Source organism: Hyla sarda, chromosome 3 (assembly GCF_029499605.1).
Source record: "Hyla sarda isolate aHylSar1 chromosome 3, aHylSar1.hap1, whole genome shotgun sequence".
Taxonomy (NCBI): domain Eukaryota; kingdom Metazoa; phylum Chordata; class Amphibia; order Anura; family Hylidae; genus Hyla; species Hyla sarda.
In genome coordinates this window covers 147,588,429-147,610,761 of record NC_079191.1, presented here as the reverse complement: position 1 = coordinate 147,610,761, position 22,333 = coordinate 147,588,429, and the positions used below count along the sequence as shown (strand labels likewise).

Genomic DNA, 22,333 nt, shown 5'->3' with positions numbered 1-22,333 from the left:
TGAACCATTACTGATTAAATTAAACATTTGCAGTTCCACAAAAGAGTAACACAATGGGAGGGTCGGGGGCGGTGAGAGGCATGGGCAGGAACAGGTGGTAGCTAGCCTCGCAGCGATCCGCCAGCTCGATGCTCACCTGAATGGATACTCAAAAAATTTAAATAAATTCAAATAAAATAAAATAAAAATGACATAAAAAATCTATTTACTCTCTTCAATATGGTCTCCCTGCTGCCACATTCTGCCACTCTGCCGCAGTGATTCCAATAGCCATGCCTGTAATCTGCATGTCATACTGAATAACAGTATTATTTCGGTAACACAGCAGGCTCTCTGTAGGCCAGAAATAGCTGTTTTTAACCCATTAAGGACCCGGGGTTTTTCAGTTTTTGCACTTTAATTTTTTCCTCCTTAGCTTTAAAAAATCATAACTCTTTCAATTTTGCACCTAAAAATCCATATGATGGCTTATTTTTTGTGCCACCAATTCTACTTCGTAATGACATCAGTCATTTAACCCAAAAATCTACGATGAAACAAAACAAAAATCATTATGCGACAAAATTGAAGAAAAAACACAATTTTGTAAATTTTGGGGGCTTCCATTTGTATGCAGTACATTTTTCGGTAAAAAGGACACCTTCTCTTTATTCTGTAGGTCCATGCAATTAAAATGATACCCTACTTATATATGTTTGATTTTGTCATACTTCTGGAAAAACCATAACTAAATGCAGGAAAATGTATACGTTTAAAATTGTCATCTTCTGACCCCTATAACTTTTTTATTTTTCCGCATACAGGGCGGTATATGGGCTCATTTTTTGCACCATGATCTGAAATTTTTAACAGTACCATATTTGTCTTGATTGGACTTTTTGATTGCTTTTTATTCATTTTTTTTATGATATAAAAAGTGAACGCTATTTTGGATGCGTATGGAGTTTTTGTGCGCGTATGCCATTGACCGTGCGGTTTAATTATCAATATATTTTTACAATTCGGACATTTCCACACGCAGAGATACCACATATGTTAGTTTTATTTTTATTTACACAGTTTTATTTTTTAATGTGAAAAGGGGGATGATTCAAACTTTTATTAGGGAAGGGGTTGAATGATTTTTATTAACTTTTTTTTGCAATGTTATAGCTCCCATAGGGGGCTATAACACTCCACACACTAATCTTTTACATTGATCAATGGTTTCTCATAGGAAACCATTGATCGATGATTCTGCTGCTTGACTGCTGATGCCTGGATCTCAGGCACTGAGCAGTCATTCAGCGATCGGACACCAGGAGGCAGGTAAGAGGACCCTCCTCGTGTCCTACAGCTGTTTGGGACACTACGGCGGTCCCAAACAGCCCACTGAGCTAGCCAGGGGTAGTTTAGTTTCACTTTAGATGCTGCGATCAACTTTGTATGCCATGTCTAAAAGGTTAATAGTGTGAGGCACTGCGACTGTTGTTAAAGGCCGGGCCCATCCCGCTATGACACGGGGACACGCCGTGGCCCTGCTTTATAGAAATGGAGCAGACTCAGGGCGTACAGGTACACCCATGGTCCTTAACAGGTTAATACAGATTTGCCACAAATAAATTTGGACCAAACCAATTTTTTTCGGAAAATTCGGCAAATCGGCCGAATAAAATTTTTCTAGAGTTCGCTCATCTCTAGTTCTTATGTGCATACACATTCTATGTTTCTCACCTGTAAAATAACCTTTTTGCATGTTTTCTATCTGAACATACCCTAATAACTAACTTTTATCTATTATTATTTCTTATTTGATGTTTCAATTATAACCATAAGTAAAATCATTTCTTTTGAGTGGTGATCAATTTGCTGACACACTTAGATATTTGGCAGATAACGCCTTTATGTTAGAAATTCCTTAGGTTATAATGGGGTAAATTTCTAGCCTTTTATTTTTTTTTAAGTAACCGGCCTCTTCAGAGGTTAAAGGTTAAATATTTTGGACAAATAAAAAAATGCTAAAGTCAATGTTTTTAGATCAGTCCAGTCCAATGCAACAACTAATGCACTGGATTCCAAGAATGACCCGTAGAAAACCATAGGACCAGTTCTGTGGCATTTTTGTGCCACAATGGAGAGAAAATAATCCTGATTATAACATAGGACTTTCTGCATATCTTTACTTTTCTTTATCACACGTATGTCCAGCTATGAGGAATTACATTATGCAGTAATGGTTCAGTAGTTAGCATTATATTTTACAGCAATGGAGGGAGCAAAACAACAACATTTGAAACATCTGAGTTGTATACTGTTTTCTTGTTTGAGGGGGGGGGGGGGGTTCTCCAAACCCATGAAACCCATGAAAATCATAAACCTAAGTTAAATGTTTATGACTTGCTCTCTAGCATTTCTAAAGAGACTCTGACAACTAGTTCACCCGCACTAAGCCCAGTATAAAGGGATATAATGCGGGTGACCAGCTGTAAAATGAGGGGTCACTAACTGTAATCAGTTGGTTAGGTGCAAATTTATGGTTGTAAATAGTAACACATCGTAATGCACCCCATCACACATTGAAGGCAGGGAGTCAGCTGGCCAAGCTCCCCAGTCTCATCTGTATTCACTTCCTGGCCTGCTCCCGGCTTGATTGTTCAAATACTTCACACTTCATCCTTCATCAGACATTATACTTTGGTATAAAGTTGGCTGCTTTTCCTTCTTTTAACCTTTCCATACAAAGAAATCCAATAAAAAAAGTAAATCATGCTATAATGGATTTTAACATTGAAGCCTTCTAGAGAAGTATGCCTACATAGCAACATCCATGAGTGGTCTACATTGGAAACGCAGTATCTATTGTCCTTTAGAATAGAAAATTAATAAGATTAATAGATTTATTAAATCAGTACTTTTATACACTGTAGTGCACATTAATTTAAGTGCTATTGGAAATTTTCATTTCTTTTGTTTTGTTTTTTTGCTTTTGTTTTTTAATGGCACATCCGCAAATTCTGCTTTTAATATACCGCCATTGCAATGAGGTCTACAAATATATAAATATATTATATTTAAATGACAGTGATAAATAGCCACATTACCTCCAGAGTTCCATTGGCAGAGTAGGCAGTGTATGTGTACAGTAATTCCTGACTTTTGGTCTCTTCATCACACTGCTGTCCGTTTGGATAATAGCACTGGCCATTGTTCAGAGTGATTGTATTTGGAGAAGAGCCTGGTAGGTCAAGTAAGACTGAATAATTTACTAACTGAACTTCTTTTAAGCCTATTGAAGTCCATAGAAGTGCAATATTTTTCGCCAGGTCTGAGTCTGTTTTATTGACAGAAATCTGTGTGAAATATCTGAAAGGTAAAAAGAGATTTTACATTAGATCTGCAATGTATTAAAAAATGTATTAGAAACCTTTCTTTCATAAGGACTCTAATCTTCCTTCCCATTTGTTTTTTAACCATTGACAGATTTTTAAATAACAAGTAGAAATATGAGATGTGCTGCATCCCACACATTGAAAAATGACCACAGTGAATAACTTATAATCTACTGTATTCATAATATATCATACATTGAGGTGTAATTTCAGCAATTTTCTCCATTGATATATAGAAAATTAACTTAAAGGGGTACTCCGCCCCTGGCATCTTTTCCCCTATCCAAAGGATAGGGGAAAAGATGTTAGATCGCCACAGTCCCGCTGCTGGGGACCCACGGGATCGCTGCTGCGGCACCCCGCTATCATTACTGCGCAGAGCGAGTTCGCTCTGCATGTCATGACGGGCGATACAGGAGACGAGGCAGCGTGATGTCATGGCTCCTCCCCTCGTGACATCACGGCCCATCCCCTTAATGCAAGTCTATGGCAGGGGGCGTGACGACCGCCACGCCCACTCCCATAGACTTGTATTGACGGGGCGGGCCATGACGTCACGAGGGGCGGAGCAATGACATAACGATGCTCCGGCCCCTGTATTGCCCGTCATTACGTGCAATGCTATCTAGCGGGGTGCTGCAGCAGCGATCCCCGGGGTCCCCAGCAGCGGGACCCCGGCGATCTGACATCTTATCCCCTATTCTTTGGATAGGGGATAAGATGTCTAGGGGCGGAGTACCCCTTTAATGTTATAAAACCACTGATACAGCAAAACGTCTATAAAAAAAAGACTAATAAAGTTTGACATAATAAAAATACCTCAAAGAAGGGTAAGGAAGTAAAAATCTTTTTTAATTTGTAATTGTGGCCATTCCATTCAGCAATCAGATAACATTAAATAGCCTTTCATGACCAAGAGGATAGTTTATGTAGCCTTGGTGTAATTATACAAGATAGGAATGGTGCAAATTTAGCAGTTGCATTTAGGATTTTCGAAAACATAAAAAATACAAAATTGTAGATTTTAACCACTTAAAAGCTTACTCTATTTTTTTTATGGCAAATAAGTTTTTATTGGAGTTTAACGATAAAAATATAACTAGACAGTTGAAAACAATCAATTGCTTAGACAGAAGACCTGAATGAGTTGGGGTACACAATACCATGCAGGAGTGGCCAGCCATCCCTAAAGAATAAATCGCAACCTCCATAAGGAAGCCGCTATCAGCACATCCCCATAAACACTATAACACTGCTCGCAACAGCCACAACCATCAAAGGGATGCATTAATAGAGAAGGAAGGCATAGCCCCCACTGCACTTATTTAAACACCAGCTCAAAATATCCCCTTAGTAGCCAATCATGCCGGTCACAGTAACACCAATAGACGCACAGCAAAAGGAATACAAGACAAAAGAAAGAAGCAAAGTCGAAGGACACACTAAGAGAGGAGTGCAGTAGGACAAACATGTAGGAAAAGTAAGAAAAGAATAAAAAAAAAAAAAGGGAATAAGAAAGTCAGGAGGAGAGGAGACGGAGGAACGGGTAAGGAAGGGAGGGAGGGAAGAGAAGCCACCATGGAAAGGACATATGAACTAGCATAACCAAGTTAGAAATTCTGCCAATTCCCTATAATTGTCCCAGGAGGCCCAGACCGCCATAAAGACATCCAATTTGTCATTGTCAGTAGCTACCATCTCCTCCATCCTACGAATCCTATTTATCGTTTCTACCAGCTCGACTCTCATGGGCGTCACCATAGTCTTCCAGTGGCGAGGGATAACTGCTCTTGCAGCAACAAGAAAGTGCCTCAGGAGACCCTTCTTTGCCCTGGACAATGAGCCAGGCAATAGAGAGAGAAGAGCTATGATGGGGTTAGGAGAGTTCGAACCCGAGGAAACCGTATTGTACAAATCAAACACCTCCTCCCAGAAGGAGTGGATTAGAGGGCAATCCCACCAGGTATGAAGGTAAGAACCCACTCCCTGACAACAATGCCAACATGTCACCGGCACCGTAGGGAAAATCCTATGTAAGCGGTCAGGGCATCTATACCACCGACACAGAACCTTGAAATTATGCTCCTGTATCCTAGAGGAAAGAGAAGCCCTGTGTGTCAGAGTAAAGATCTTAACTATCTCAGAGTCAGAGAAAAAACGATCCAGATCCGTCTCCCATCGAGTAATAAAGTCTGGTTTGATCAGGTCCTCTACAGTACTTCGCAGCATCGCATAGACTGAGGAAATGGTATGTAAAGGTGGAGAGGAAAGAGTGTACAGAGTCTCAAAACCAGTCATGGATCTATGTAATTGTGAGTTCGGATGCAGGGATAGGTAGTATGACCAAAGGTGCTCATGGTTGAACCATGAACCAGGAGAGTCAGAATTGAGGGAAGCCAGGGTGACCAGGGTAGAGGAGGTGGTCACCATACACAATCTGGGGAGGGAAGTAGCAGAGCAGGACAATAAGGCAAGGACTGCCGAGTCATGACCAAGAGCCGGGTTACTAAACAGAGGAGTGAGGGGTCCAGGGCGGGATGAAATGTCTGAGGATGTAGAATGGAGTCCCACACCGGCAAAAGAAGGTGTGTCAGAAAAGGAAGAGCAACACTAGAAGTTCTAGATCCCGGGGGCAACCAGGGAAGAGCCGCAGGATGTAATGGAGAAAGATCAGTTTCCAGAGCTACCCATTGTTTGGAGGAGGCATGATGGCAGAAATCCAGGATGCGAGAGCAAATCGCCGCCTAATAATAAAGACAGAAGTCCGGGAGTCCCGCGCCTCCTCTCTCCCGTCTCCGTATCAGGATCTGATAACGTAATCTAGGACCACCCACGGACCAAATGAATCTGGTTATTGTCACGATGCCGGCTGGCGGGTAGTGGATCCTCTGTGCCAGAGAGGGATTGGCGTGGACCGTGCTAGTGGATCGGTTCTAAGTCACTACTGGTTTTCACCAGAGCCCGCCGCAAAGCGGGATGGTCTTGCTGCGGCGGTAGTGACCAGGTCGTATCCACTAGCAACGGCTCAACCTCTCTGGCTGCTGAAGATAGGCGCGGTACAAGGGAGTAGACAGAAGCAAGGTCGGACGTAGCAGAAGGTCGGGGCAGGCAGCAAGGATCGTAGTCAGGGGCAACGGCAGGAGGTCTGGAACACAGGCTAGGAACATACAAGGAACGCTTTCACTGGCACAATGGCAACAAGATCCGGCAGGGAAGTGCAGGGGAAGTGAGGTGATATAGGGAAGTGCACAGGTGAAGACACTAATTGGAATCACTGCGCCAATCAGCGGCGCAGTGGCCCTTTAAATCGCAAAGACCCGGCGCGCGCGCGCCCTAGGGAGCGGGGCCGCGCGCGCCGGGACAGGACCGAGGGAGAGCGAGTCAGGTACGGGAGCCGGGGTGCGCATCGCGAGCGGGCGCTACCCGCATCGTGAATCGCATCCCGGCTGGAAGCAGAATCGCAGCGCCCCGGGTCAGTGGATCTGACCGGAGCGCTGCAGCGGAGAGAGTGTAGCGAGCGCTCCGGGGAGGAGCGGGGACCCGGAGCGCTCGGCGTAACAGTACCCCCCCCTTGGGTCTCCCCCTCTTTTTAGGGCCTGAGAACCTGAGGAGCAGACTTTTATCTAGGATGTTGTCCTCAGGTTCCCAGGATCTCTCTTCAGGACCACAACCCTCCCAGTCCACTAGAAAAAAAGTTTTCCCTCTGACCTTTTTAGAGGCTAAGATCTCTTTGACAGAGAAGATGTCCGAGGAGCCGGAAACAGGAGTGGGAGGAACAGATTTGGGAGAAAAACGGTTGAGGATGAGTGGTTTAAGAAGAGAGACGTGAAAGGCATTAGGGATACGAAGAGAAGGAGGAAGAAGAAGTTTGTAAGAGACAGGATTAATTTGACACAAAATTTTGAAAGGACCAAGATAGCGTGGGCCCAACTTGTAGCTAGGGACACGGAAGCGGACATATTTAGCGGAGAGCCATACCTTGTCTCCAGGGGAAAAAACGGGAGGAGCTCTTCTTTTCTTATCCGCGAACCTCTTCATGCGTGATGAAGCCTGTAGGAGAGAATTTTGGGTCTCTCTCCATATAATGGAAAGGTCACGAGAAATTTCATCCACAGCGGGCAGACCAGAGGGCAAGGGGGTAGGGAGGGGGGGAAGAGGGTGACGGCCGTACACCACGAAAAATGGGGATTTGGAGGAAGATTCAGAGACTCTGAAGTTATACGAGAATTCGGCCCATGGAAGGAGATCTGCCCAGTCATCCTGGCGGGAGGAAACAAAATGTCGCAAATAATCACCCAAGACTTGGTTAATTCTTTCTACTTGTCCATTGGACTGGGGATGATATGCAGAAGAAAAATTTAATTTAATCTTGAGTTGTTTACAGAGAGCCCTCCAGAATTTAGACACGAATTGGACGCCTCTATCCGAGACGATCTGCGTAGGCAATCCGTGAAGACGAAAAATGTGTACAAAAAATTGTTTAGCCAACTGAGGCGCTGAAGGAAGACCAGGAAGAGGGATGAAATGTGCCATTTTGGAGAATCGATCAACGACCACCCAAATAACAGTGTTGCCACGGGAAGGGGGTAAATCAGTAATAAAATCCATACCAATCAGAGACCAAGGCTGTTCGGGGACAGGCAGGGGATGAAGAAAACCAGCGGGCTTCTGGCGAGGAGTCTTATCCCGGGCACAGATAGTGCAGGCTCGCACAAAGTCCACAACATCCGTCTCCAGAGTCGGCCACCAATAGAAGCGGGAGATGAGTTGCACAGATTTCTTGATGCCCACATGACCAGCGAGATGGGAGGAGTGACCCCATTTGAGGATTCCGAGGCGTTGGCGTGGAGAAACAAAGGTCTTTCCTGGAGGAGTTTGCCTGATGGAGGCTGGAGAAGTGGAGATCAGGCAGTCAGGTGGAATGATGTGTTGCGGAGAGAGTTCAACTTCTGAGGCATCCGAGGAACGAGAGAGAGCATCGGCCCTAATGTTCTTATCGGCAGGACGAAAGTGAATCTCAAAATTAAATCGGGCAAAGAACAGAGACCACCGGGCCTGGCGAGGATTCAGCCGTTGGGCAGACTGGAGGTAGGAGAGGTTCTTGTGGTCGGTGTAAATAATAACTGGAAATCTTGATCCCTCCAGCAGATGCCTCCATTCCTCAAGTGCTAATTTAATGGCTAGAAGCTCTCGATCCCCGATGGAGTAGTTCCTCTCCGCCGGAGAGAAGGTCCTAGAAAAAAAACCACAAGTGACAGCATGCCCGGAAGAATTTTTTTGTAAAAGAACAGCTCCAGCTCCCACTGAGGAGGCATCAACCTCCAATAGGAAGGGTTTGGAAGGGTCAGGTCTGGAGAGCACGGGAGCCGAAGAAAAGGCAGACTTGAGTCGTTTAAAGGCGTCTTCCGCTTGAGGAGGCCACGACTTGGGATCGGCATTTTTTTTGGTTAAAGCCACGATAGGAGCCACAACGGTAGAAAAATGTGGAATAAATTGCCTGTAATAATTGGCGAACCCCAAAAAGCGTTGGATAGCACGGAGTCCGGAGGGGCGTGGCCAATCTAAGACGGCAGAGAGTTTGTCTGGATCCATTTGTAGTCCCTGGCCAGAGACCAAATATCCTAGAAAAGGAAGAGATTGGCATTCAAACAGACATTTCTCAATTTTGGCATAGAGTTGATTGTCACGAAGTCTCTGAAGAACCATACGGACATGCTGGCGGTGTTCTTCTAGATTGGCAGAGAAAATTAGGATATCGTCCAGATATACAACAACACAGGAGTATAGCAGATCACGAAAAATTTCATTGACAAAGTCTTGGAAGACAGCAGGGGCGTTGCACAGGCCAAAGGGCATGACCAGATACTCAAAGTGTCCATCTCTGGTGTTAAACGCCGTTTTCCACTCATCCCCCTCTCTGATGCGGATGAGGTTATAGGCGCCTCTTAAGTCCAATTTAGTAAAGATGTGGGCACCTTGGAGGCGATCAAAGAGTTCAGAGATGAGGGGTAGGGGGTAGCGGTTCTTAACCGTGATTTTATTAAGACCGCGGTAGTCAATGCAAGGACGTAGGGAGCCATCTTTTTTGGACACAAAGAAAAATCCAGCTCCGGCAGGAGAGGAGGATTTACGGATAAAGCCCTTTTTTAAATTTTCCTGGACATACTCAGACATGGCAAGAGTCTCTGGGGCAGAGAGAGGATAAATTCTGCCCCGGGGTGGAGTAGTACCCGGGAGGAGGTCGATAGGGCAATCATAAGGCCTGTGAGGAGGTAGAGTCTCAGCTTGTTTTTTGCAGAAAACATCCGCGAAGTCCATATAGGCCTTAGGGAGACCGGTTACTGATGGAACCACAGAGTCACGGCAAGGGTTACTGGGAACCGGTCTTAGACAGTCCTTGGAACAAGAGGGCCCCCAACTCTTGATCTCCCCAGTGGACCAATCCAGGGTTGGGGAATGGAGTTGAAGCCAGGGAAGTCCAAGGAGAATTTCCGAGGTGCAATTGGGGAGGACCAAAAGTTCAATCCTCTCGTGATGAGATCCGATGCTCATTAGAAGGGGCTCCGTGCGGAAGCGTATGGTACAGTCCAATCTTTCATTGTTTACACAATTGATGTAAAGGGGTCTGGCGAGACTGGTCACTGGGATGTTGAACCTGTTGACGAGAGAGGCCAAAATAAAATTTCCTGCAGATCCAGAGTCCAAGAAGGCCACGGTAGAGAAGGAGAAGGCAGAGGCAGACATCCGCACAGGCACAGTAAGACGTGGAGAAGCAGAGTAGACATCAAGGACTGTCTCACCTTTGTGCGGAGTCAGCGTACGTCTTTCCAGGCGGGGAGGACGGATAGGACAATCCCTCAGGAAGTGTTCGGTACTAGCACAGTACAGGCAGAGGTTCTCCATGCGGCGTCGTGTCCTCTCTTGAGGTGTCAGGCGAGACCGGTCGACCTGCATAGCCTCCACGGCGGGAGGCACAGGAACAGATTGCAGGGGACCAGAGGAGAGAGGAGCCGAGGAGAAGAAACGCCTCGTGCGAACAGAGTCCATATCTTGGCGGAGCTCCTGACGCCTTTCGGAAAAACGCATGTCAATGCGAGTGGCTAGGTGAATAAGTTCATGTAGATTAGCAGGAATTTCTCGTGCGGCCAGAACATCTTTAATGTTGCTGGATAGGCCTTTTTTAAAGGTCGCGCAGAGGGCCTCATTATTCCAGGACAATTCTGAAGCAAGAGTACGGAATTGTACGGCATACTCGCCAACGGAAGAATTACCCTGGACCAGGTTCAACAGGGCAGTCTCAGCAGAAGAGGCTCGGGCAGGTTCCTCAAAGACACTTCGGATTTCCGAGAAGAAGGAGTGTACAGAGGCAGTGACGGGGTCATTGCGGTCCCAGAGCGGTGTGGCCCATGACAGGGCTTTTCCGGACAGAAGGCTGACTACGAAAGCCACCTTAGACCTTTCAGTGGGAAACAGGTCCGACATCATCTCCAGATGCAGGGAACATTGGGAAAGAAAGCCACGGCAAAACTTAGAGTCCCCATCAAATTTATCCGGCAAGGATAGGCGTAGCCCAGGAGCGGCCACTCGCTGCGGAGGAGGTGCAGGAGCTGGCGGAGGAGATGACTGCTGAAGCTGTGGTAGTAACTGTTGTAGCATAACGGTCAGTTGAGACAGCTGTTGGCCTTGTTGCGCTATCTGTTGTGACTGCTGGGCGACCACCGTGGTGAGGTCAGCGACAACTGGCAGAGGAACTTCAGCGGGATCCATGGCCGGATCTACTGTCACGATGCCGGCTGGCGGGTAGTGGATCCTCTGTGCCAGAGAGGGATTGGCGTGGACCGTGCTAGTGGATCGGTTCTAAGTCACTACTGGTTTTCACCAGAGCCCGCCGCAAAGCGGGATGGTCTTGCTGCGGCGGTAGTGACCAGGTCGTATCCACTAGCAACGGCTCAACCTCTCTGGCTGCTGAAGATAGGCGCGGTACAAGGGAGTAGACAGAAGCAAGGTCGGACGTAGCAGAAGGTCGGGGCAGGCAGCAAGGATCGTAGTCAGGGGCAACGGCAGGAGGTCTGGAACACAGGCTAGGAACATACAAGGAACGCTTTCACTGGCACAATGGCAACAAGATCCGGCAGGGAAGTGCAGGGGAAGTGAGGTGATATAGGGAAGTGCACAGGTGAAGACACTAATTGGAATCACTGCGCCAATCAGCGGCGCAGTGGCCCTTTAAATCGCAAAGACCCGGCGCGCGCGCGCCCTAGGGAGCGGGGCCGCGCGCGCCGGGACAGGACCGAGGGAGAGCGAGTCAGGTACGGGAGCCGGGGTGCGCATCGCGAGCGGGCGCTACCCGCATCGCGAATCGCATCCCGGCTGGAAGCAGAATCGCAGCGCCCCGGGTCAGTGGATCTGACCGGAGCGCTGCAGCGGAGAGAGTGTAGCGAGCGCTCCGGGGAGGAGCGGGGACCCGGAGCGCTCGGCGTAACAGTTATCATGGAGCGGAGTCTGGAGAAGGACACCGGAATAGGAACATTGTTCAGTGTATTTGTACAACTGAATTGCACCAGCACTTTATTAGTTGTGACACAATTGTAATTGCATCAGGAGTCCGTTGACTGGACCATAGTGCTGTCGGCTAATCTACTTGTAGTGTGGCATTGATTCATCTAATGTGTATACTTGAACTGCTACTCACTGGTTGTTTTTGATCTGATAAACTTATTATAATACCAATTTGGGTTGGAGCTGCGATACTGAGTAGCTCCCCTACCTCACAAGTGTACGATCTTTTGAGGTGTAATAACCCCTGTAGAACCCACCTTTTATGGTGGAAACACGTTGGGTTGTACTAAGTGTATTTTTCTTGTTTGTGAGGGACTTCTAGAGTGTGTCCAAGGGGTAGAACTGGACAGGGGTTGCCCTTATTAGGGAGAGTGCTCCAACGGTCCCTGAGCGAGTAGGGGTAGTCTCACTACACAACACCCCTGATAGGGACTACTAGAATCATTGTACCTAGACTTGCCCCTGACCTCCCTGCATCTGTACACCAGCGTGGCATTGTGGCATGTATTGTCATTTCTAGCTCCACGAGCATTTACCTATCCGATGGTAGTTTATTTGACATTCACATTCATCCTGTAATCTTCATGTTTTTGTTTTTTTGTAGTGGGGTTTTCTTTTATATATATAGTATTAAATTTTGTTGCTCACTTTGTACATTGGGCACATTGGGTGATAACTGCTTACCACGCCTACTGTGAATTATTTTATCACCAAACTTAAAGTACATTTCATGTAGTGACCTATAGTGTAACACTATGTTCTGTAAGAATGCAAACTCCTATCAAAGTAGCAACATTTGGAAACAGGTATTAAGCTCCATGCAATAATTCACATTAGAAAATTAATGTGAGAACTACAAGGGTAATTGAAGTTAAATGACTTATCTGCTTGGATCAGCTTGACATAGTTCATTAGATGTGGCATAATTTAAGACAGTGTGTTCAGTAGAAAGCTTTAGGCTGGTGGAAATGCAACTTTAGAGAAGCAAAATTAACAATGTGTTTAAAATTATTGAGCATTGGTAAATGATTTAAACATTTTATTGAATCACTTGAGCACCATGAAGAGCCACAGAGGAACAGTACAATTTTTTAACTTCAGCTTTCCATATTGCTTGTTAGCAGTAAAACATATTGGCCTAGATTCATCAACAGTTACTGGAGGAGAAATAGTCCAACTCAGTGCATAATAAATCAGTTTCCCAGAATAGTTATGACTTATTTTAGACACTGATAAATTAACACAAGAGAATGCAAAAATAGGGCAGGTGTATAAAACATTTGTCCCGAATTTTAGTATTAATCAATATGTTAAAAGCCAGTAAAATTACACATTAGGAGGGCAGTGGCAAGCTGGTATAAAAAAATAATAACACAATTGTCATGTATTTCTGGCACCCAAAAGAATGACAATAAAAGATGGTTAATGGTTGCTCTACATACTGTGAGAAGACAAAAAATATCATTTTATGTAAAAAGTGTATGAGACAAAGTATGCATGTGTTATTTTCTTTTGAAATGTAGCTATTAGATATGATCGAATCATATCTAATCCCAGTCACTTTCTACAGCATTGTATTATAGAGAGGGGCAGAGAGCTGTGTGTTGCCTCATACATTTCAACAAGCTGCCTCAACTTCATAAACCTTAGCAGAGGAGGTAGGAAGAATTTTTCAGTGCAATTCTGTGTCTTTGTTCCAAAAGAAATCTGCTGGTTATACTAGTCTGTAGACGGTATAATACCCAGCAGTCCATTCCTAATAGTCTGTGAGAGAGTGCAATTTTGGGTTTAGTGCACAGCGACTGTGTAATGCTGGTATTGTGCAAAAAATACATATTTGTAAGCGTACTGTAGCGCATTTTTCTGTCATCATAAGTACATACCTACATCTAAGTATTGTACCAATTGGTACCTGTTAATTTGTCAAGGGCCTACATACTGCATACTGTGAAAGGACAGCCAAAAGTAATAACCACAACAAATCATCTGCTGTTTATACTAGTCTGTAGACGGTATAATACATACCCTGCAGTCCACTCCTAATAGTCTGTGAGAGATGCAATTTTGGGTTTAGTACACAGCGACTGTACTGCTGGTGTTTTACTAAAATATGTATTTTTAAGCGTACTGTAGCATTTTTTGTGCATACCAGAGACCACATACCAACATCTAAGTAGTGTAATATTTTGTACCTGTTAATCTTTCAAGGGCCTAGATACTGTCAAAGTCTAGACAAAAGTAATCACCGGCTGGTGTTTTACTAAAATACCTATTTTTAAGTATACTGTAGCGCATTTTTCTGCCCTCATAAGTACATACCACATACCTACATCTAAAAAGTGTACTATTTTGTACCTGTTAATCTGTCAATCGCCTAGATATTGTGAAAGGACAGCCAATAGTGCACACCTGCTGCGGTTCTAGACAAATACTGTTTTAAGCGTGGTGAAGTGTATTGTACGCCCCTCATATGGACACTAAGTATGTCAGGCAGAGAAGTGCCAGGACATGCACAGAGGAGTGGCAGAGGCCTAAATTCATCAGGCACAGGCAGAGGTCACAGCAGAGTAGGGTGTGTGGCAGCCGGAGTTGCAGCGAGAGGTCTGAGTTCCCGGTGTCAGCTAGCAGTCATGTCAACACCAGCAACCCAGCAGCTGTGATTGATAGGTTCACTCGGTCATCCACTTCATCCCAAGTGACATCCGACACCCCCAGTCAACAGTCGGTAAGTTCCTCAGACTCAACTCTCAGTTGGCATGGCCCTCATGCTGCTGCTGCTGCCACCTCCAGGCTGTCATTGTGCTGCTCTATGGTCTCCTCATGCTAATGTTACCACCTCCAGGCTCTGTCATTGTGCCACCATATGGTCTCCTCATGCTGATGATGCCACCTCCAGGCTCACTCATTGTGCTGCCATGGATACTGCAAAACGTAATTAAGGTGCTGGTCCCCAGTTTCAGAAATTCCTTGCATTAGGATAACTTTCAGGACTCTTGATGCTGCTGCTGCTGCCACCTCCAGGCTGTCTCATTCAGCAACTATATGGTCTCCTCATGCTTCAGCCACCTCCAGGCTGTCTCATTCAACCACTATATGATATCCTCATGCTTCAGCCACCTCCAGGCTGTGCCATTCAGCCGCTATATGGTATCCTCATGCTTCAGCCAACTCCATGCTGTGCAATCAGCCACTATATGGTATCCTCATGCTTCAGCCAACTCCAGGCTGCGCCATTCAGCCACTATATGCTCTCTTCTCTTGCTTCAGCCAACTCAAGGCTGTGCCATTCAGTCACTTTATGGTATCCTCATGCCTCAGCTAACACCAGGCTGTGCCATTCAGCCACTATATGGTCCCTTCATACTAATGTCACCTCCAGGCTCTTTCATTGTGCCGCTATGTGACATGTGACTCCTTGTTAGATTTGGTCATTTGTACCCACACACCGGGGCCCCCGGACACTAAAACTTCAGTGTTAGTTAAAATTTCAATTTCAAATTCATTAATTTCAATGGTCTCCTCATGCTTCTGCCAACTCCAGCCTGTGCCATTCAGCCACTATATGGTCTCCCCATGCTTCAGCCACCTCCAGGTTGTTCCATTCAGCCACTTTAAGGTCTCCTCATGTTTCAGCCCACTCCAGCCTGTACCATTCAGACACTACATGGTCTCCTCATGCTTTAAAAAACTCCAGGTTGGGCCATTCAGGCACTATATGGTCTCCTCATGCTGCCACAAACTCCAGGCAGTCATTCAGTCACTATATGGTCCCCCCATACGGATGACACCTCCAGACTGTGCCATCGAGCCACTATATGATCTCTCCTCATGCTTCAGCCAACTCCAGGCTGTGCCATTCAGCCATGATATGATCTCTCCTCATGCTTCAGCCAAATCCAGGCTGTGCCATTCAGCCACTATATGGTCTCTTCATGCTGCCACAAACTCCAGGCAGTCATTCAGCCACTATATGGTCCCCTCATACTGATGCCACCTCCAGGCTCTGTCATTTTGCTGCCATGTGACTCCTTGTTAGATTTGGTCCTTTGTACCCACATTCCGGGGCCCAGGACACTAAAACTTGGGAGTGTTATCTAAAATTTCAATTTCAAAATCTTAAATTTCAATTTCAAAATCTCAAATTTCAATGGTCCCCTCATGCTTCTGCCAACTCCAGGCTGTGCCATTAATACACTATATGGGCTCTCCTCATGCTTCAGCCACCTCCAAGCTGTGCCATTCAGACACTATATTGTGTCTTCATGCTTCAGCCACCTCCAGGCTCTGCCATTCAGACACTTTATGGTCTCCTCATGATTTTGCCACCTCCAGGCTGTGTTATTCAGCATATATATGGTTTAGTGAAGCAGCTGGGCCTGGGACATTACCTACAAATATTTCAAAATCATCTTTTAATCTTAGGGATTGTGAAGCCCTAGTGTCTACTCATGCTGCCACCTGCTCCAGGCTGTGTCATTAAGCAACTATATGGTTTAGTGATGCTGCTGCGCCTGGGACATTACCTTAAATTTCAATTCCAGGCTGTGTCATTCTGCCAGATTATGATCTCCTCATGCTGCGGCCACCTTTAGGCTCTGCCATTGTGCCACCATGTGACTACTTGTTGAGTTTTGTCGTCATACAGTATTAGTTCAAAGTAAACACTGGGAAATTAAACATTGGAATCTAATATACATATTAAATTAAAATGTTAAAAAATGGATGTAATCTTTTCAAGACTGAGAAATGGTTGTCAATGTCATATTACCTGTGGAATTATCACAAGAATCACATTAAACAGCTTGGAGATACATATAAAAAAAGAGACATGCGCTCCTAGTGGAGAATCATAAGGTGGGTTGACGTGTGAGCGTGTCTTTTGCACCTTACCGTGTAGCGTTGTGCTGAGGGCACATTAAACAGCTTGGCGCAATAATAATGAACCATAACTGATTAAATGAAACATTCACACTTTTATAGTCAGAGGGGCGCTGATAGGCAGGGGCTGGAACAGTTGTTATCTCGCCTGGCGGAGGCTCGATGCTCACCAGAATGGGTACTCAAAAAATTTAAATAAATTAGAATTAAATTAAATAAAAATTACATGAAAAATCTCTTTATCCTCTTTAATTTTGACACCATATGGTCTCCCTGCTGCCACATCGACGCTCTGCAGCAGTGATTCTAATAGCAATGCCTGCAATCTGCATGTCATACTGAATAGCAGCAATATTTCACTAACATAGCACACTCCCTATGCATGTTAGAACTAAAGATGATCGAAGTTACAGTTGTACCTCAGACACAACCCTCAGTTGTCATGGCCCGGAGGAGTCCCTGTCCTCCCTTTGCTTCTGTCCTATGCTGATCCCTCCCCCACAGAAGTATCTTATGCTGTGGGTTTAGCTCCCCTATTTAGTGAGGATGATCTAGAGAACAGTCAGCAGCTACTACCCAGCCAAGAAGTGGAGGAGACATCACAGCATCCTCCTCTAGGCTGACAAGTAGTGATGAGGAGGGTGGCTTGGGAGGTGGTGTTGCGAGCGTTCATGCTCCTGAAGCGGGCACTGTTGAGAAACCTGAGGAGGAAATCAGTGACGTAGAGACACAACTCGATGATGATGAAGCCAATGACACTTGGGAGCTGGGTGCAGAAATGGCTTCACCACCATCAGGAGAAGAAGGTTGCAGGTTGCCCGTGAGGCAGCAACTGAGCCAGCAAGGTGGTAGCATGGTTGGCAGTCAGCATGGTGGCAGAAGTGGAAAGTCTGGTGCTAAACATTCCCAGGGTAGACCACCTGCTTCTCAGCAGCCTACCTTCCCAGGAGGTAGTGAAATCAAAGTCAATCAGTGTGGGCTGTTGGTGGGAAAATCAGCTACTCAACAATGTGGCAGTTTTTCATCAAGCATCCGGAGGATGTTAACATGGCCACATGCAAGATGTGTCGGCAGAAGGTGAAGCGTGGCCAGGGTCACAATGTTGGCACCACGGCCCTGCGTCAACATATGCAGCGTCACCATAAAATGGCCTGAGAGAACCGTGGCTCCGATGTGGTGGTCCAGCCTGCTGCATCACCCAGTGGCACGCCGTTCCCTGTTTATGCCAGCCAAGGCTCCACCACCTCAGCCGAAGGGAGGTGCAGTTCATACCCATCTTCTGTCGCTTAAGATGCTCCTGCTATTCCTACTTCGAGTCAGTCATTCCGCCAGCAATGCATCTGCATAGCCATGTCCAAGAGACAACAGCTCACAAGCTGAATGGGCTCCTGTGCAAGTTGCTGGTGCTGCAGTCCCTGCATTTTCAAGTGGTGGACTCCGCACCTTTCAGAGAACTGATGGCTTGGGCCAAGCCGAGGTGAAGAGTTCCAAGCCGTCATTTCTTTGCGAAGAAGGCAGGAAGGTGGACCATTCCTTGAACCTATCAGTGTGTACCAAATTGCACGGCAGCACCTCTGTGTGGGCCTGTAACTATGGACAGGGACAAAACATGTCCTTTACAGCCCACTGGGTGAATGTGGTTACTGCACAGCTACAACAGCAACTTGGACAGGTCATGCCACTTCCACCTCCACATTCTCAGGCCGTTGGACCTGTGACAGTGTGCAACTCCGCCTCCTCATCCTGCACGTGTCCTCAGCCTCCACTGCACAGACAAGTCTCAGTGCCCCTCCAGCATACCATGTGTGAAGGGCACAGCAGTGTCATGCTGTTCTTCACATGGTTTGACTTGGCGTACGGAGTCACACAGGGGAGGAACTGCTTAAAGTCATTTATCCAGAAATTGAATCATGGCTTACTCACGAAAACTGGAAATGGGAACCATGGTGACCGACAATGGGAAGAACATCTTGTCTGCGCTGCGAGAATGAAGCCTGAGCCATGCGCTCTGCATGGCACTCGTGTTCAATCTGGTTGTCAAGCATTTCTTGAAGTGTTCCCCCCATTTGCAAGACATCCTAACAATGGAAAGGAAACTTTGCATGCACTTCAGCCACTCGTACACCACAAAGCACACCTTCCTTGAGCTGCACCATCAGAACGGTATCCCACAACATAGTCTGATATGCGACATTTCCACATGTTGAAGAAAGTGGAATGTCCAGCGCAGTATGGGTCCAACAAATTCTCTTTATTGATTAAAACCCAGGATACATGGATGCAACAGTCACAGGTGACGCGTTTTGGCTCAAGAATGAGCCTTAGTCATACAAAGTGTGTACAACAAAACCTGTCTTTTATAGGGCAGACCGTACCAGGTACCTCCCCCAAAAAATGGAGGGGTGGAGGAGAACAGGTATCATCAGCCGACTTCATTTGCGCAGGTGGACACATCAGAATAGTGCCGTGTTCAGACCCAGAAAATAAAGGTATCATTAATAAAACATACACGTACCAAAAAGATACGGAATACGTATGAAAAAATATATGATAAAAGATAATGTATGCTACAATGACACATGATATAAACAAGTTGCGATCAGAATAGAGGATAATAAATAATCATATATAATACAAAATCTGCAACAAATATAATCATGTTAAAAAGACTATGTTATGTCCTTTTCTGTCTCCACATATGAGAAAGGCTAAAAATATTTTATAAATGTATAACAAATAACTATAAATGTTAGTGCATGATCTGGAACAGATCTAGACTGCATAAACACATGTGGAGAAGACATAGGAGAAACAGAAAGAGATGATGTACAAGAAAAAATGGGAGTCAGGATACACATGAAAGACAAAACTAAAAAAGTATACCAGAAAGGTAGAGGCAAAAATGTTGTCAAAATAATAATGGCAGGGTAAGGCACCACTCTCCAAGTAATGTAGTTAACAGAATCTATGTATTCAGGTAATAAAAAGATTGGTACTAGGTGTTGAGCGGCATAGGCCATATTCGAATTTGCGAATATTCGCGAATATATGGACGAATATTCGTCATATATTCGCGAATATTCGCATATTCGTAATATTCTCGTTTTATTTTTGCATATGTGAAAATTTGCATATGCGAAAATTAACATATGCGGAAATTAGCATATACAAACAATAGCATAAGCGAAAATTTGCATATACGAAAATTAGCATATGCAAATTTTTGCATATGCGAACATTCGCACACCAGTCTCACACAGTAGTATTAGAGCCTTCTTTACACCACACAAGCTGGAAGCAGAGAGGGATGATCACTGTGATGTGTATTGTGAAATAGAAAAAAAAAAAAAAAGAATATTCGTAATTATGAATATATAGTGCTATATTTGCGAATATTTGCGAATTCACAAATATGCGATATTCGCGAATAAAATTTGCATTGCGAATATTCGCGAGCAACACTAATTGGTACCATCTGGACAAAGGAAATACATAATGTACTAGTTGTGTTCAATAATGTAAGATGGTATCCAATCTCTTATTGAGTCCCTTAGGGACCCGGCTATCGAGTCTCAAAATACAATACACTTCACGATCCAAAAGTTACTGCCTGGCATCACCCCCTCTCACGGGTGGTATAACCCGTTCGAGCCCCTGTAATATAAGGGAGGAGGTGTTACCATGGTGCGCTTCCACACAGTGTCGCGATACCATTGATATATGTCTAGTATTAAAATGCTTGATATCCAACAGATGTTTCCGTGCCGGTACCTTAAGTGGGGTCGTAGTACACCCCACATATTGTACCTGGTAATCCACACACGTAAAAACATACACAACATTAGAGGTATTACAGTTGATATACTATCTAATGGTGTGGACCTCTCCCGTAGAGGTGGACACCACAGAGCGCAAATTATTCATAAATTTGCACCATATGCACACTGTGTGTCTACTTCTAAAGAGGCCAGAATGACGGAGCCAGGTGGATTGGTGAGCAGAGGTGCTCTCCACAAATAAGCTGGGGGAAATATTCTGGGATATAGTGGGGGCTCTTTTGGATACACACCTGTACCCTTGTGACAGAACTCCCTGAAAGGCAGGATTGCAGGTTATAATGGGCATGTGCCTGTGTATAATGTGACAAATTTGAGAAAATTCATTACTATACTTGGTGGAAAATACCACAGGTGAGTCCCTACCTGGTTTGGTAGATGTATCTACGCGGGTATTCACTGGATGGATAAGTGCTCTACAATCTTTTTGTTGGGCGACTCTTCTGCCCCAATTCATGTCTTGAATTCGGTAACCCTGACTCAAGAGACGTGTCTGGATCTGCGAGGCTTCCTGCTCAAAATTGGAAACCGCAGAGCAGTTTCTGCATGCTCTCACCATCTCCCCCACATTTTGCATGCAGAATAGAGTTTACTGCCGCGTTTTTCCTGTACGTGCAGGTGGTAATGCTGCCATCTTCACTACATCCCCTCAAACAAAGGTCCCAAAAATTCACAGAGTCTTCCTGATATGAGACCGTGAATTTCAGGTTGTGGACATTGTCATTAAGATATGACTTGAATTCTGGCATGGTCGCCACTCCAGACCTCCAAATAAGGAGCAGGCCGTCAATGTAGCGACCATACCAGACGACAGAGGACATAAAAGGGTTCGATGGGGAGCAGATTGTCCCCTTCTCCCACCAGCACATGTAAATGTTGGCGAGAGAGGGGGAGAACTTCGCCCCCATCGAAGCTCCAGTGATCTGGAGATAGAATTTCCTGTTAAACATAAAAAAATTATGGTGTAACAAAAAGTCCACAACCTGAAGAATATAATTTTGTAGATCCTATGTATAAGAGGAATAAGTTTTAAGGAACCAGGATAATGCAGCAATGGCCAATGCGTGGGGGATCACTGAATAAAGTGAGGCAACATCTGCCGTAATCTAAGCCAGATCACTGTCCCACTTCATGTGATCCAACATCTGAAGGACATGTCCAGTGTCTTTAATGTAACCAGGTATTTGTGTGATAAGTGGCTGTAAGGTGTTATCAACCCATGAACAGACCCGTTCATTGAGGGACAAGATCCCTGCAACAATGGGCCTGACGGGGGGGGGGGGGGGGGGGGAAACACTCCTTGTGGACCTTGGGCAGCGAGTGGAAGATGGGAATAACAGGTTTATCAATGATCATATATTCCGCTTGTTTAGCAGAAAAGATTCCACTCGCTGATCCACGGTCCACAAAGAGTGACAAGTCCCTCTTAAAGAGTGGCCTGTATGTGCTAGTATCCTGTAATAAATTTAAATTCAATTTAGCATACAGGCCCTTATCTAAGATGACGACAACGCCCCCTTTACCTGCCTGGTGGATCACCACATCCTCCATATCCGATAGTGGTTTTAGGGCCTTCCTCTCCATGTTAGTTAAATTATATTTAATTTTAGGCAAATTTCTAGCCATCTCTGTGAGATCTCTCTCCACCGCATCCTGAAAAATATCCAGTTCGGTAAGCGAGAGCTCACAGGA

The 22,333-nt window shown here is 45.3% G+C and overlaps 1 protein-coding gene across 1 annotated transcript in view; it reads right to left on the bottom strand.

Annotated features, from left to right (window-relative positions):
- The window catches only part of NAALADL2 (N-acetylated alpha-linked acidic dipeptidase like 2), an 801,196-nt gene that overhangs the window by 642,853 nt on the left and 136,010 nt on the right, over positions 1-22,333 (bottom strand). Inside the window, exon 3 of the mRNA XM_056565215.1 lies at positions 3,081-3,342. Coding sequence (XP_056421190.1) covers positions 3,081-3,342 — 262 coding nt within the window. The remainder of the gene's footprint in view (positions 1-3,080; positions 3,343-22,333) is intronic.